At 35.1% G+C, this 14,483-nt stretch overlaps 1 protein-coding gene across 2 annotated transcripts in view; it reads right to left on the reverse strand.

Annotated features, from left to right (window-relative positions):
- Positions 1-350: 350 nt before the first annotated feature.
- KCNH7 (potassium voltage-gated channel subfamily H member 7) overlaps positions 351-14,483 on the reverse strand; it is a 396,363-nt gene continuing 382,230 nt past the window's right edge. The window contains exons 14-16 of one of the 2 annotated variants that reach the window (XM_037521841.1): positions 9,825-9,993; positions 2,133-2,325; positions 351-1,031 (exon numbers count right to left, since the gene is read on the reverse strand). In XM_037521841.1, coding sequence (XP_037377738.1) covers positions 765-1,031; positions 2,133-2,325; positions 9,825-9,993 — 629 coding nt within the window. In that variant the 3' untranslated portion in view covers positions 351-764. The remainder of the gene's footprint in view (positions 1,032-2,132; positions 2,326-9,824; positions 9,994-14,483) is intronic. The other variant, XM_037521840.2, reaches the window with a different exon arrangement.

Genomic DNA, 14,483 nt, shown 5'->3' on the forward strand with positions numbered 1-14,483 from the left:
TTGTGTCAGCAGCACTTAACAGTTCGAAAGGAGACTCTCTCCTCCAAAGAAGAGGAAAATTAGAAAAACATCTTTTTAACCGTCTTAGGAAATGGATCAATGAAATATATTTTAGGTATTTGTAGTGCAGTTAGTGACAGAATTTTAAATAGAAAGGCCCTTTCCTACTCAATGAATGCAGCTTATATTCATGTGGTTGGAGATGGCTTCCTATACTATCAGAGATTGTATAGCTTTAAAACGCTTTTTCCAGGGTGGTGCAATGAATGCAATTAATTATAGACATTTTGATATAGAATTGTCTCTGTTGTCAAAAGTGCCTATGTTCCCTTTCTCCCCCTTGAAGTTCCATGAGTTGAGGATCATCTGTGTTGCATCCACGAACAATTTTATCCCTTGGTTTCTTATTTGCGTGGAAGGCATTTTCATAACAAAGTACGGGTTTAGTAAAAGTAAATAGGAGTCTCCATGCAAGAGAAACTGGAGTTTCCTAACATGCACATGATTTAAAAAATAAAAATAAAAAATAAGGTGCCTTAAGATGCTGGCAGTTTTAACATTTGGAACAAAAGAGTTCATATGTATATTTACATCCTAACTGCTCAATTTTACCATACAAGCTTCAATTTAGGAAAATATACAGTACTTTTGCATATAATGGTACCTTGTGAGCCCCTGAGTCAAGTAGAGAGGATTTAAATAGAAAAAGGAAAACAGCCATTAAAAGCACTTACATTGTATGTGGAGTGAATAGTACAAAATGATTATTTCCCGGGAAGACCAGGATCAGAAACATGCCTATGAAGACCCAAGATTCCTACAGTGCTTAAGGAGGCCTCCGTCAAAGAAGGATGCCTAATTGGATGAAGGTAAGTTTTTTTTTGCCGAGGGTGAAGCTCTAAAGAGAGATCACTGTCTTGTTTTAAAAGTGAAGTCAAGTTGTTTTCCGAAGCTGTGTTCAGATGCACCCCACTTGAGAGGGATTCTTTGGACTTAAGTTTAGATTTTTCAAGGTCTAGAAATTCAGGACACTGATAGAAAGAAAAGAAAACATGTTTTTAAAGTTCTTTGACACAGGTTTCTAAAATTACATCTCTGAAATATAAGTGTTCTTTCCCCACAAATCTGTACTTAATGGTGGTACCATTCTTTCCTAAAGATGTATCAAAACACTGGAGGTTGGGTATCAGTTTAGAGGATGCTCAACAATCATTCCAAGGGCATTAATTTTACTCTGAAGTCAGACCATATATTTAACATTATTTTACACTGAGTTTTACTAATGATTTTGATTTGAAATTCAACACAAGACTGGGATGGGAAAATGGACCATTTGGTGACTAGGGAGTATAAGGAAGTGAAAAAAGAAAAAAGGAAGAAAAATCACCCATCTCTTGTCTGAAAGTATTATCTAAGTCCAGTGTAATCAAAGAACATGGTTTTGCATGTTTCCCAGTCATTCAAAACTAATTGGAGATAAATTAATTTCTACATTCAGATTTTAGAAAGATTGCATTATTAACATTCTGGCACATAACATCTTGTTATAATGCAGTTTTGTTTCCTAAAGTCTTTTTCACTGAATCCCCAAACTTCTTTAGAAAAGATTGATAGGATTGTTTTGTTAAGCCCAACTTAAAATCACCATTTTAGGTCCAATTTGGCCATAGCAGTTCAGTAATTTAAAAAAATTCCCCAAATAGAATTCCAAGGGAGTTAGACTTTTATATTAGCATACTTCAAAAGAGGGTTTCAGAGGCAGGATAAAGAACACTTTACTTTCGCTTCCCTCCTGCCACCACCAGGGTGAGAAAGCTACAGAGTTCTCAGGTGACAAGTGGGGCACACAGGGGATTACTGGTCTAATTGTCCTTCAGCTCAGTTTTCTCTGGACAATTGCTATTTTTCTATCCCTTCCTTTCTGACCCTGCCCCGTGTGTTGTCACTTGAGCAAATTTCAGACCTAAGCTTGTTGAAAACACAGATGACAGGGCCCATTCCTCAAAGCTCTAATTAAGTAGAAAGAGCTGGTGATGAGGGGCTGCATGTGCCACAGCATCTCAGGTGATCTGATTCTCATGGTCCCAGGAAACACACTTTGAGAAGCACTCATGTACATTCCTTGTACTCACTTGTGAGGAAGGACTGAAGCTTCGATCAGTCTTGATGGACGCTGCAGGATGACTGGTTCTCATTAGGCGGATGACGGGTCTCTGGTACTCCACTCCTGCAGTCACCATGCTGTAGGCTGGGGGGACCACTGTGGTTTGTTTCTGCAGCAACTGTAGGATGGTCTGGATGTCAGCAGTCATCTGGGATTCAAGTCTGCAGGACAGAGAGGAATGAGGGGAGACAGTCCCCAAATAGTCAAGTACTGCGAAACATTTGAGACATTTCAGCATTACTAACAAACAGAATTATGGTCCTGCTTTAAACAAGAAGGACAGGAGAGGGAGCACGATGATTCTCTCCCAGCTGATGTTCATTTTCTGTCTCTCTAGTGGTTCTGATAAAGGCCACTGCTTTCCTGTTAATTAGATCTGAACAGAAAAACAGTTGAATGGAATGGATTACATTTTTACTAACCTTTATTGATTTAAAAATGTAAAACATGCTGAAAATCTATTTTTAGTCATTGTTTTGCTTTCTAATAAGGCTTTGCTCAATTTCTTGTGAGCTTTTTATTCATACTTCAAAAAATAGATTTGCAGCATAATTCATAACTGCAAAATTTTATGTTTCAAATTTATATTACCTTTATTTACCTTGCCTCTCTTCTATTCACATCAAGTATTATACATTATTCATTGTATTCTTTTGTTAATGTTTAGTGCTGTTAAATGCTAACATTTAGCGTCTACAGTTCAAGGCCTTTGGTATTTAAGAAACAGACCAAACGGTAAAGGTTCACTTGCTTTTGTGACCTAGCTAGCTTGTGAAATATCAGCCTGATCATTTTTTTCCCCTAAAGCTCACAAGTAGCCAAATGGTCTGTTAATATCATTCTCATTTGAAATTAAAATTCAAGGGAAAATAACAAAATACAATAGGTTCTAATCCTCCTCCTTTGCATGTGTTAACAGCATTAAAAACAGGGAATTCTGTGGGCATAAGTACAGAAAATTTGAACCATATGCTTCTTTAGAAAACTCTTCTTTTAACTCTTCACTTATTTGTGCTTCCTGCTTTGTCTTTGAATAAAAAATGCCAAGAAAAGGTATATCTTACCATCAATGTTAAAAATTATAGAACTGATTTTACTTGATGATAAACATGCTATATTTGTGGAATACAAAGTGGAGATAATTTAGTCTTTGATTTGAAAAGGATAAACCTGGAAAATATGGAAAATTTTTTTTTCTAGTTTTCTGTATTAGGTAGCACTATGTATCTTCCTTCTGAGAATCATAACACATTATTATTACAGATTTTCTTTATTTGGTATATATAGCCACATAGCTTAGTGTCTTCTAACCAATAGCTATAAATTACACATGAGTCTGTCTTACAAACTACAAAACTGCAGACTGAAAAAGCAAAAAGTGAATTTTCAACTAGCTTGTTTATCTAGTTGGTATCTGTAGGTCTGATTTAATTTTTTTATGGTGCTATCTGAACTCAACAGACTTGTTATTTCAATGTTGTGCACCAACTCTTCCTGTCACTCTTCAATGCCCAGGTCAAATTTTATCTGCATCCAAAAATCTTCCCTAATTCTACCTATTCAGAATTAATTTCTCATTCTTCTGAGCCATTAAAGAAAATTCAACATTCGGACTTCATCATAAGTATTTCTGTATGAATTTAACCTCTCATTAACAGCATTTAATGTTTACCAAGTGGTTTACACAATTCTTAATTATACTGAGCAAAAAAAAAAAAAAAAGGCAGCAATAGGGGATAAAACATCATCAAATGAGGTTCAAGACTCAAAGGAGAGTTAGAAATTATGGTAATGCTTTGTGTCTTACAAAACCTTTGTCAAACAATAGTGGTCTCTCAGAAATAACATCTCTATATAATGGATTCTAACTACTTGAATAGAGTCTATGAGAGAAAAACTTACTGGAAGGCGGAATTTCAGTTATTAATACATGTGGCCATCGGGGGGACTCTTGCCCCAAGAATGTTGTGTGTAGGGGAAGCAGCTGGTGCAGGGTGAGATCTGTTTGTGTCAACATGACTTAGACTAAACAGCAATCCACCTCTGTCAACATGACTTTGTTGTTTGTTCCAGGAAAATTTTGCCTGGCAAAAATAAAACTAACTGAATAATTTAACTCCTTCAGGAAATTCTTACAGATCAACTCATTGGAGAGAGTCCTCTGCTGGACAAATTACTTGCTAAACAAGTAAATTTTATTTATCCCAACATGTTTCAAGATTCTCTCCTTACCATGTCCCAAACTATTAAGCAAATCATGAACATTGCCCTTCCAATAGCTCCCTACCTTGAAAATCCCAGATTTCAAAGTCCTATAAATATTCTACATTTTTCCCTTCTGAGACTACACTTAGACTCAAGATGATGGTCTCCCTTCCAGCAGTGATTCTGAATACCTAGCTTTATTTTATTAATCAGCCATCTAATGCATTGGGTAGTTCAATGAATTGTATTGAATATTTATAGCCCCCCAAATTCATATATTGAAATCCAAACAACCATATAATATTAAAAGGTGGGGGATCTTTGGGAGGTGATTAGATTTTGAGGATAGAGCCTTTATGAATTTGATTAGTGCCCTTATAAAAGAGGCCACAGAGAGCTCCCTTCTTTCCCCTACTATGTGATGATATAGCAAGAAGATGATCATGTGTGCACCAGGAAGCTGGCTCTCACCAGACAGTGAATCTTCTGGCACCTTGATCTTGGACTTCCCAGCTTCTAGAACAGATAGATTGATTGGCAGATAGATAGATAGATTGACAGATAGATAGATAGATCGTGTTGTTTATAAGCCCATGTATATAGTATTTTTGTTTCAGCAGTTCAAACGAAGACATTCAAGGAAAGGGAGCTTTAGTAAGACTTTCTTTACTATGCATAGGTTACATTTTCAATTTTTATGTCTAGGGGTTATTGACTTAATTGGAATGGATTCTTCTACTAAAATTACATTATCTACTTTATGTAGGAGGAATTATAGAAAATTTTTTTGTTAAATTTTAAAACAAAACTTTAAAGCTTGGACTTTAACAGAAAAGAATTATCCAATATTTTATATATAGACATAAAATATACATATTTTAGTGAATAGTAGAGAATATGCCACCCCAAAATAGGTGACTTTGACATACTGGTTATTTGAGTTGTATGCCCCTGGAAAATAACAAATGCAGAGAGAGACTGTCTCTAAACTCCTTTTATTTGCCTAAAGACAGATCATCCAAAAGTAATTCAATTTTCATAAATTCCCTCCCTAGAAGTTTCATCAACAAGAAAAGTTGACTGTATACCTCACCCAGACAAATTTTATTATAACTAGCATATCTCTTTTCTAATCTTCTATGGGCCCATCCATCTTTCTCCAAAAATGTTTTACTCTCCTCTATGACACTTAACCTACACCTTCCTTATCCCTATTAAGATGGTATTTACCTTAGTTATTCCTTTTCTCCTGGGTGGCTCTATGTCAAATATGCTAATGTGTTTGTTTGTTTTTCTCTTGTTAATCCTGTTTTTATTACAGGGATGACAGTCAAGAACTTCTAAGGGCAGAGAGAAAAATACTTTTCTCTCTTTATGTCAGCATAGTTATACAGCTGTGTCAAATGTCTTCATTCACTTACTTGAGACCCACAATGCATCAGTCACTATGTTAAATAGGAAGGGGAAGAGAGAACATGGTGATGAATAAATATGGACTCTGATCTCAGGTTTTGAAAAGAAATGACCACCTAGGGGTGAAAAAAAGGAAGAAAGTGAATAAATAACACAAGGTAGAACAAGTGCTCAATGCCATGTTGCAGGCACACAGATAAATTGCCCTGGGTGTTCCGCAAGATGGAATCATTACTAAGAGCTTTTGCATCCTCCAGGGCCTTCCTACTCAAAGTGTGGTCAGAGCAGGTAACTTGTTAGAATGTAGAATCTCTGCCACTCCAAAAGAGAATCTGCATTTTAACAAGATCCCCAGGTGATCTGAAAGCACATTCAAGTTTGAGAAGCCCTGCGTTAGGATCAATATTAATGACTTCCCTAAATAGGTAGGTATAATATATTATATATAATACATAAGAACATTTCTTATGTAAACCTCTAACCCTACTTATAGTTTAATTGATAATTAAAGCAGAAAAGCAGCAAGGATGAATCAAGACATTCCATTTATATGTTTTTATTACATTGCATACGTAGGTGAATTTGGATGAGACAAATGGTATGGAAATTCATAGTGCCACCTTTGAACAAAATGCTGAAGTGAAACAGGTCAGACTGAACTCTAGAATGTATCCCAGGATTCTTAGCCTGCAAAGTTGAAGTCTAAACTGAGCTGTCCTCTCCACACTTGTTTTTTATACATTTGTCTTCTATAATAGAGCAGAGAAAGAGGTTGTTAGAGATGGTAGCACAGGAAAAAGGTAATATTTTGGATTTTAGATCCCAAAAAAGTTAAATTGACTTAGGCAAGAAAATGTTAGTGAAAATATCAGAGCTAAATATTAAAGAAGTGAGTCATAGAAGTATGTCAGAGAACTCATACATGCTGGGAACATGTCAAAGGAGATTTAATTGCATTTCAGCTGTGGGCAAACTTTATATAACAATAGTAATTAAAAATTAATAATAAAATGACAATAAATATTATCACTAATTGTTGTCTGCATGCCAATGGGTACTAGATGTATGTTCCCTAAAAGAGTTTACACTAGAAGCCCCTTCATCATTAAAAACAAATGTTTTAGTAAATTTTAGCTAATCCTGTAAGAAATGATTGGTACCTACGACAAGAAATAAGGGAACCCTAAAATCTCAAATTTTGTCCAAATAAAGGTCCAAATCAGATCAGAAAATACATGTAAAGTAGGAGAATACACCAATGATAGAAGTGAAGTTTGTTGTTAATCACATTTTACCTAACTGCAAGGGCAACACTATTGTACTTTATTTTGTATGACATACTGTTTCCATATTACCTCTATGCTTACAGCAGCCTTGCAGGTAGGTATCAAATAAAGAAACTAAGGGTGGAGAAGTTTAAATAATTTGCCTAGTCATGCTGTATGAAGTTAAGCAGCAAAGATAGGACTTCAGACTAAGCAACTGCAAATATTACGAGAATATTTTTCTGGAGAAATCACTGCTCTCCTTGTCATTCATTTACTAATTTTTTTATTTACTCACAATCTGAATACATGCTTTATGTCCTGACAGTAAAGAAATGAGCAGGTATTTTGTCTTTGTCACAGGAATCAAAGAAGTTCATGTTCAGAGACCCCATTGTATCAATTTGTATTGATTTGTATCAATATGTTAGACAGTGTGTGTTTTTATATATGTTATGGCTAAAAGATCAATCTGACTTGAAATTGAGGCTGGGAGAGAAAAGAGAGAATGTGCTACTCAAGTAACTCAATATACTTCTCTGACAAATAACACTTGTTATCAAGCAAATTCTTGTATTTAAAGAGGAATTTTTAACTCTAAAAGGATAGTCTAATTTTCTCAAGTATGTTTCAGTTTCATAAAACTTGAATTTGGGGGGTGGGGGGCGGGAGGGGAGGGATTGGGGTCAGAATGGGGGGTTGCAATTGTATGGGGAATATAAAAATAAAATTTATTATTTAAAAAAAAAACAAAACTTGAATTTGGCACTGGGAATAGGACATGAACCTCAGTACCAGGCAATTTTAAATTCAATTAAGTTTCATGATAATGCATATGTGTGTGTGAACGTTTTTTGTTATATATACATATACATAAACATATATATATACATATATATATATATATATATATATATATATATACACACACACACACACACACACTATTGTTTATTTATGCAAGGGCTGGGGTACAGGCCAGAGGCACAGGTGAGAGGATTCACCAGAGACAGTGGGAAACAGGATTCACCAGAGACAGAGGATTCACCAGAGACAGAGCAGGAAGCAGAACAGGCAGACTGACTGAAAACACTGCTGAAGGGAGCAGTGGGCACGACAGGAGAGGTCTGCTGCACCATGTGGGTATCTCCCTGGCTGGCCGGGAATCGAACCCGTGCTGCAGAGGCTGTGGAGAGCTTCACAGCACTGCGCTCAACCTGCTGTGCCACTGGGGAGGCCCTGCATGCACATTTTAATGTGTTGACTATATTGTTTGGCACCATTCAATTCTGGCATAACGAATAAAACAACAAACAGCATGGATAAGACACATAATATTAACTAGATAGCAAACAACTATCAAATGTGGTTTAGGCAAAACACATAGAATGTGTTAAGTATAGTTAATGGATTAGCAAGTAGCTTCTTAGACTTGGGCAGAATTCATAAGCTGTATTCAATACTGCCAGCATGGTCTAGCCTATAACATGCACAAAATAGAATAGAAATATGATGTTACAAACAATAGTGTGGCTTATACATAGAGAGAAATGGGAACAATAAATTATTCTAAAGTGACTGCTGAGTAGACAACTGTCAATTCACATTTGGTTACCCATTCATGACACAGTGAAGACTGACTCTGGCATTACATATTCTTGACCTACAAAAGGTCAATAAAGCACATGATTGTTTATCAGGCTAATTGGAGAGCCACAGTCAGGTGCAGGTGGATTCACATCTGTGTGGCTGCAAGTGTGTGTCACTGGCACAGGGAAATTTTGTCTGTGGTCCCATTTGTGCAAACATCTACTCTGGTCCTCATCAGCAGAGAAGGCTGATAGGCGTATAGGCAGATTCCATAATCAGGATTCAGGTAGTTTGGTTCTTTTACCTTGATTGCCTCTATTGGAGATGTGCTAATTACCTGCTCTGTCCATCCTCCTCCCTCATTTTGTTTTAAAAATGTGTGATTTGAACTATTTAGTTTTAGCCATATAGTTTTCCAAATGTGACTATAGGAATACCTTGTCCGGTATACCTGGAGGCTACTTTGAAGCAAGATCCACTGCCATATGAAGGTCAACCAAAACAAACAAACAAACAAACAAACAAAAAAGACAAAAAACAAAAACAAACCTATATAATAGTCATCTATTTTTTCCCCTGAATCTTACCATTCAGTTTAATTTTAAGGACCTTATGTAGATTTGGGTTAAGGGATTCCATTTTTCCAAAAACCAAAACTTACTTAAATGGGTCTTAAGTGGGTCAAGAATCGAAGATGAGGGTAAATAGGATCTGGGCTTCAGCTTTGGAGGATTTTCAAAGCAATCATTTTTAAGAAGTTGACTGACTAAAATGTTTAAATCATTTCATCAATTCCTAAAAAAAAATGTTACAATATATAACTACATTACTAGGAACAACTAAATAGCACGAAAGAAGAATTAAAAGAAGAACATTAGTCAGCTAGCTAAATATGAATTATTTTGAGGGAATAAAGAGTTTTTTCAAGCAGTAGAGCAGGAAATATACTCATTTTATGGCAAGTAAAGAAAAAATAGAATTCACTTCCAGAAGTATGAAGTGTTCTAAATAAATACTCCTTGCAACACAGATTAATAATTCTGTCAGTTTCTAGTCTTAATTTAAATAAGTTATCACATAAGGAAAATATGAGTTTCTGGTTGTAGGAATTTGCTCTTCAGAAGTTGTAAAGCTATTACCAGCTACAGGTTTGTGTTGGGTTCTCTTTGCTCCACTATCACTTATACCTGTTAAGTTGCTCTTGAAGCAAATCTAATCTTTGCTCCACTTCGCCATATGTGAGGTCACTTTCTGTTTCAGAGATCCCCCAGGCAGCTCTCTGAAGTGCCGATGGGCTAGATTCCTCGGCCTGCGTCTGGGCATTTTCTCTTTCCCAGCTTCTGGTATCAGCGATACCTGTGGAAAACAGCAGGATGGATGTCAACTTTTTTGGGTGCCCCTTTGAACAGCCTCAATTTGTGCTAAGAGGAAATATGGTTGATCAGCCCAAAACTCTGACGAGCCCCATGAATTTGGCATTTTATATTTGAGATGAAATGGCACTTTTTTTTGTACTGTTTCACCTTGGGTATTTTAAGGCCTATCCTCAGGATAATGTTCATACTTTGTAATTCTGGGGGCCCCCAAGTTAAGAGTTATGGGGGTAATACTGATATTCTGGGGGATTCCCTTTGGCCAACCCAACTCAAAGGAGAGCCAAGAAACCATAAGCCTTTAAAGATGGAATTTTAAAAGTCTAGTTTTGTTTTTTTGTTCTTTTTATTGTATTTTTAAAATTGAGGTAATATTGATTTACACCACTGTATATGATTTACAAGTTTCATAACAAGTTGTTTCATAACAAGTTCATATTTCTTTAGATGTATTAATATGTTACCACACCACACCTAACCCCCTACCCCCACCAAAGCACCCATAATAATGGTTTTAAAAGGTGAGTGTGGTATGCTAATACACATCTGAAGAGGTGTGAACTATACCTCAATATTATATACAGTGTTGTAAATCTTAATGAAAATAATACAATTGAGAAGACAAACCAAATATCATAAAAGGTCTCTAATCTCATGGTATTATTTCATAATTCTCTATAGTTCTTTTTATTCTGTCCTTTAATATATTCACATATTTTTCTTTGTGGTTCTCTCATTTAGAATATTTTCATATTAACATACTTTAAAAATATTGCTCCTGTTCAAGTACACTTTTCAAATATCCTGAGTGTCTGCTATGTATCTGACACTGCTAAATGTGGAGGAATTCAAGATGAAGAAGACATAGTCTGAATATGAAAAAATCAGTCTAGCAAGGTTTTGATCTTTTTTCATACAGAGATTCATTCTGAGTTATTTTTAATTTACTGTTTATCCTAAAATCTTTATTTTCAAGTTGTAAATTCTTAAGGGCAAGTATAATATCTTACTTTTTGTCTTACTTTTGCCATTACTTTTGATATGGCTTTTGTTATGCTTTCTTACCATCTACCTTTTATATAAGCAGAGAGAGACTTAAAATGATTAAAGAGTTGGAAAAATAAAACCCATGAAAAACAATAGTGGATTTGGGAGTTTATTTCAGAGAAGAGAGAGCCATATGACATCTTTTCCTGACTGGGAAGGGTGGTAGGAGGAGAAGACTATCTAAAACTGGTTTCCATTTTCACATGGAAATAGATTTGAGCTACAGAATGTGTTTTTGGTTTGATAGAGAGACTTTTTTCTTCTTCAAGTAGCTATGATTAAACACTGACAAAAGTTATGTAATGTTAAGGAATTTATATCCTCAGTTATTTAAAAAAATTGGATAGAAAGTAACGAATTTGGGGAGGATTAACTATGATTCTAGAAACTGGAAGCAGGATTTGTAAGACTTCTTGAAGTCCCTTCATTCCTATAGTTTCTCCAAAAGTACAGTAAGAGAGCTCAAAGTGTCCCCTTACTTCAAGTAACAGAAATAATTTCTGGATCATTTCTTCATCATTTTTCTATCATTATCCTTTTAACATTGAATATACATAGAGAAATTTCTCTAATGAAGCACCTTCAATTTCTGCCTCAGTTGAGTGAAGCAGTACCAATGGAATTATCATATTGAATGACAGTGCTGGAGAATATAAGGTCAGAATTCCTTGTTCTGTTGAAATGGTTAATAGACCTCAGAAATCTTGCTATGAATTTCAGAATGGTTCTTTGTGAATATGGCTTCTAACCTATGAGATCTTGAGATTTTTGTTCTTTGTTTTTTAAATGACTACGTATTATTTCTTTTGACATTTTACCAAACATATCGAAAGGAACAGAAAAATGATACTGTTGGAGTTTTAAGTCATGTATCATCAGATTTTTGCTGAAAAGTATGATTCATTATTCAGAGAAATGTGGCAATTTCAAATGTAAAACAATAATATAATGTCTTAGTACACTAGCTTTTCAACTTTGGAGCAACAATGCCAAAGAACCATTCAGAACACACACATAAATGATTTGGTGATGTCTGTTCTTGTTCCTGTCTAATTTCCTGCTACCAAGTTAATATGGGAACTTTTATAGAACACAATAGTTAAAGGAATTAAGATACATATTATGCTCAGAAGTTTTATGCCAAGTAAATTTACAGAATGAAAATTTTGTATAATAGGTCTCATTCTCAAATTATATATAATAAATCAATTTTTAAATGACAATGGTAAGTCACATATAATAAACAATGTAGGAATGCATTTTTTTCCTTCAGTTAAAGTTCAAGAAAAAACTGATTATCTTCTGTTATCAGAAATGAATAAAATGTCAACTGCTAGTGGAGGCTTCCTTGATTATAATTTGTTCTTTTATTAAAATATGGAGATGTGTGATTAGTTGTTTCAACAGCATATAAAAAATGAAAGGGGTTCAAAGGGAAAATCCTGGTTAGTGGTCTTAATCAGAATGAACATCCTTGTGGAAACTTTCTAAATATAGCTCAGAAAGAATCTGTACTTGGTTGCCTTGGAAAATGTTGCTATAGTTGCAAGACACATTTCTGGAAGTGTGTGTACAGAAAGTAAACTTTCACTCTTCTCTGTATACACAATTTTCCTGCAATCAACTATTGACCTCAATCCAAGTTAGATTACTGTTTTTCTCTTTTCAGTTTTGCCTAAAGGTGTTTTCTGCTGAATTCAGCATGACAAATGCCAGGAATTGGAGGAAGTGAAATTTTCTATTAAAGACAAAACCAAAATTAGTGAAAATTTGATAGTTCAATATACCTTACATATTATTTAAATTTCTCAATTACCCCATAGTTCTTCACCTTTAAAAATATCATTAGGGAATAAAATGTGCAGTGAAAGAAATTCCAGAATTCTCCACTGGTTGATCTATTAATTAACCATGTTAACCATGTGTTATAATGATTGTCACTATATGACACCACTTGTATTCACACAATTGAGGTGCATAATTAACTATGCATATTCAAGGTAATTATTATTTGAATAGGGGTTGAATAGGAGTTGCATTGTTTGTTTTTCAAAACCAAAAAATTATAGATATAAAGTTATTTATTAAAATGCTGTGTACATGTAAACTAATTAAAAATAATTGGAAGGAGTGACAAAAAATATATATAAGGAAGGGCCTGAGAAGTCACTGTCAGTGAGAGTCAAAGTTCAATAAAATCCCAAAAATGTATGTTTAATGACTTAACACTTGGGACTAAAATGCAAGAGGAAAATAACAGAAAACAATTTCTTTCTTTTTTTTTAATTACCAAAGTTCTTCTTTTTTTTACATTTATTTATTTGTACAAGCACTGGGAACAGTCAGAGTTGCGGGAGGGTGAGAGGATTCACCAGAGCCCGAGCAGGGAACGGAACAGGCAGAGTGACAAAGTACACTGCTGAGGGGAGCAGCGGGCGTGGCAGGAGGGGTCTGTGCGCCATGTGGGACCCTCGCCCAGTGGCCAGGGATCGAACCAGAGCTGCAGAGGCTGGGGGCAGCTTTGCAACCCAGTGCTCAACTGCTGTACCACCAGGGAGGCCCCAACAGAAAACACTTTTGAAAAAGAATCAGGCCCATGCTATGCTAGCTTTTGGAGATAGTAGAGTTCAGTAAGTTCTTCAGAACTTCTGACTTCCATGATACCACCTGTTTCTATTTTTAACAGTCCTAGAATCCGTTTTCATAAATAACTAAAATGGGACATCCAGTAATCACATTTAATATTCCATTCTTCCATTGTGATAAATGAGGTACTATTTTCATTCACTTCATCAAGATTTTAGATTGTCCAGAGAACATTTGCATATATTCTGAGCTTACTTCCATGTGGGGTCATAACAAAAGTTGATTTGATAAGATAGGGAAAGTAATTCTGGAAAAATGTACAGCTTAAACATAGAGTCATAGTTTCAATAGATTTCCATAGATTCATAGACTCAAACAGATTGAGATTCAACAAAACCATTCTTGTCAGATATAGTCCTTTTGAATAATGGTGACAATGACTGGTAATATTTATATACTCTGTGCCATAATTTTGCTGTCCAGCCAGGTCATGGCCATCTTATTTTTTCTTCATTTCTGTTATAGTCTTTTGATTTTTTGCTACTCCTTTATTCTACAGTTTTATATTTCTAAGCATATAGTAAATGATTAAGTGTTAGAAAATAAAATGGGAGAAAATAACACTGATTTGAAGATTTTATTTTAAGGAAAGTAGCATATATGCTATCTTTTAAAAATTTACAAGTTAGAAAAATATTTCTATTTTAAAGATGTACAAATTGAATCTTAGTGGAGGTCTTTCAACTTATCCACAAAGGCAGCAAGTGACAGAGTTAGGGCTGGTACCCAAACAGTCTGAGCTACACCTGCTCTTGCAACCACATAACAGGAGATCTAAGT

This window comes from Talpa occidentalis, unplaced genomic scaffold (genome assembly GCF_014898055.3).
Source record: "Talpa occidentalis isolate TD23 unplaced genomic scaffold, MPIMG_talOcc4v2.1 talOcc4.3, whole genome shotgun sequence".
NCBI classification, from domain to species: Eukaryota; Metazoa; Chordata; class Mammalia; order Eulipotyphla; family Talpidae; genus Talpa; species Talpa occidentalis.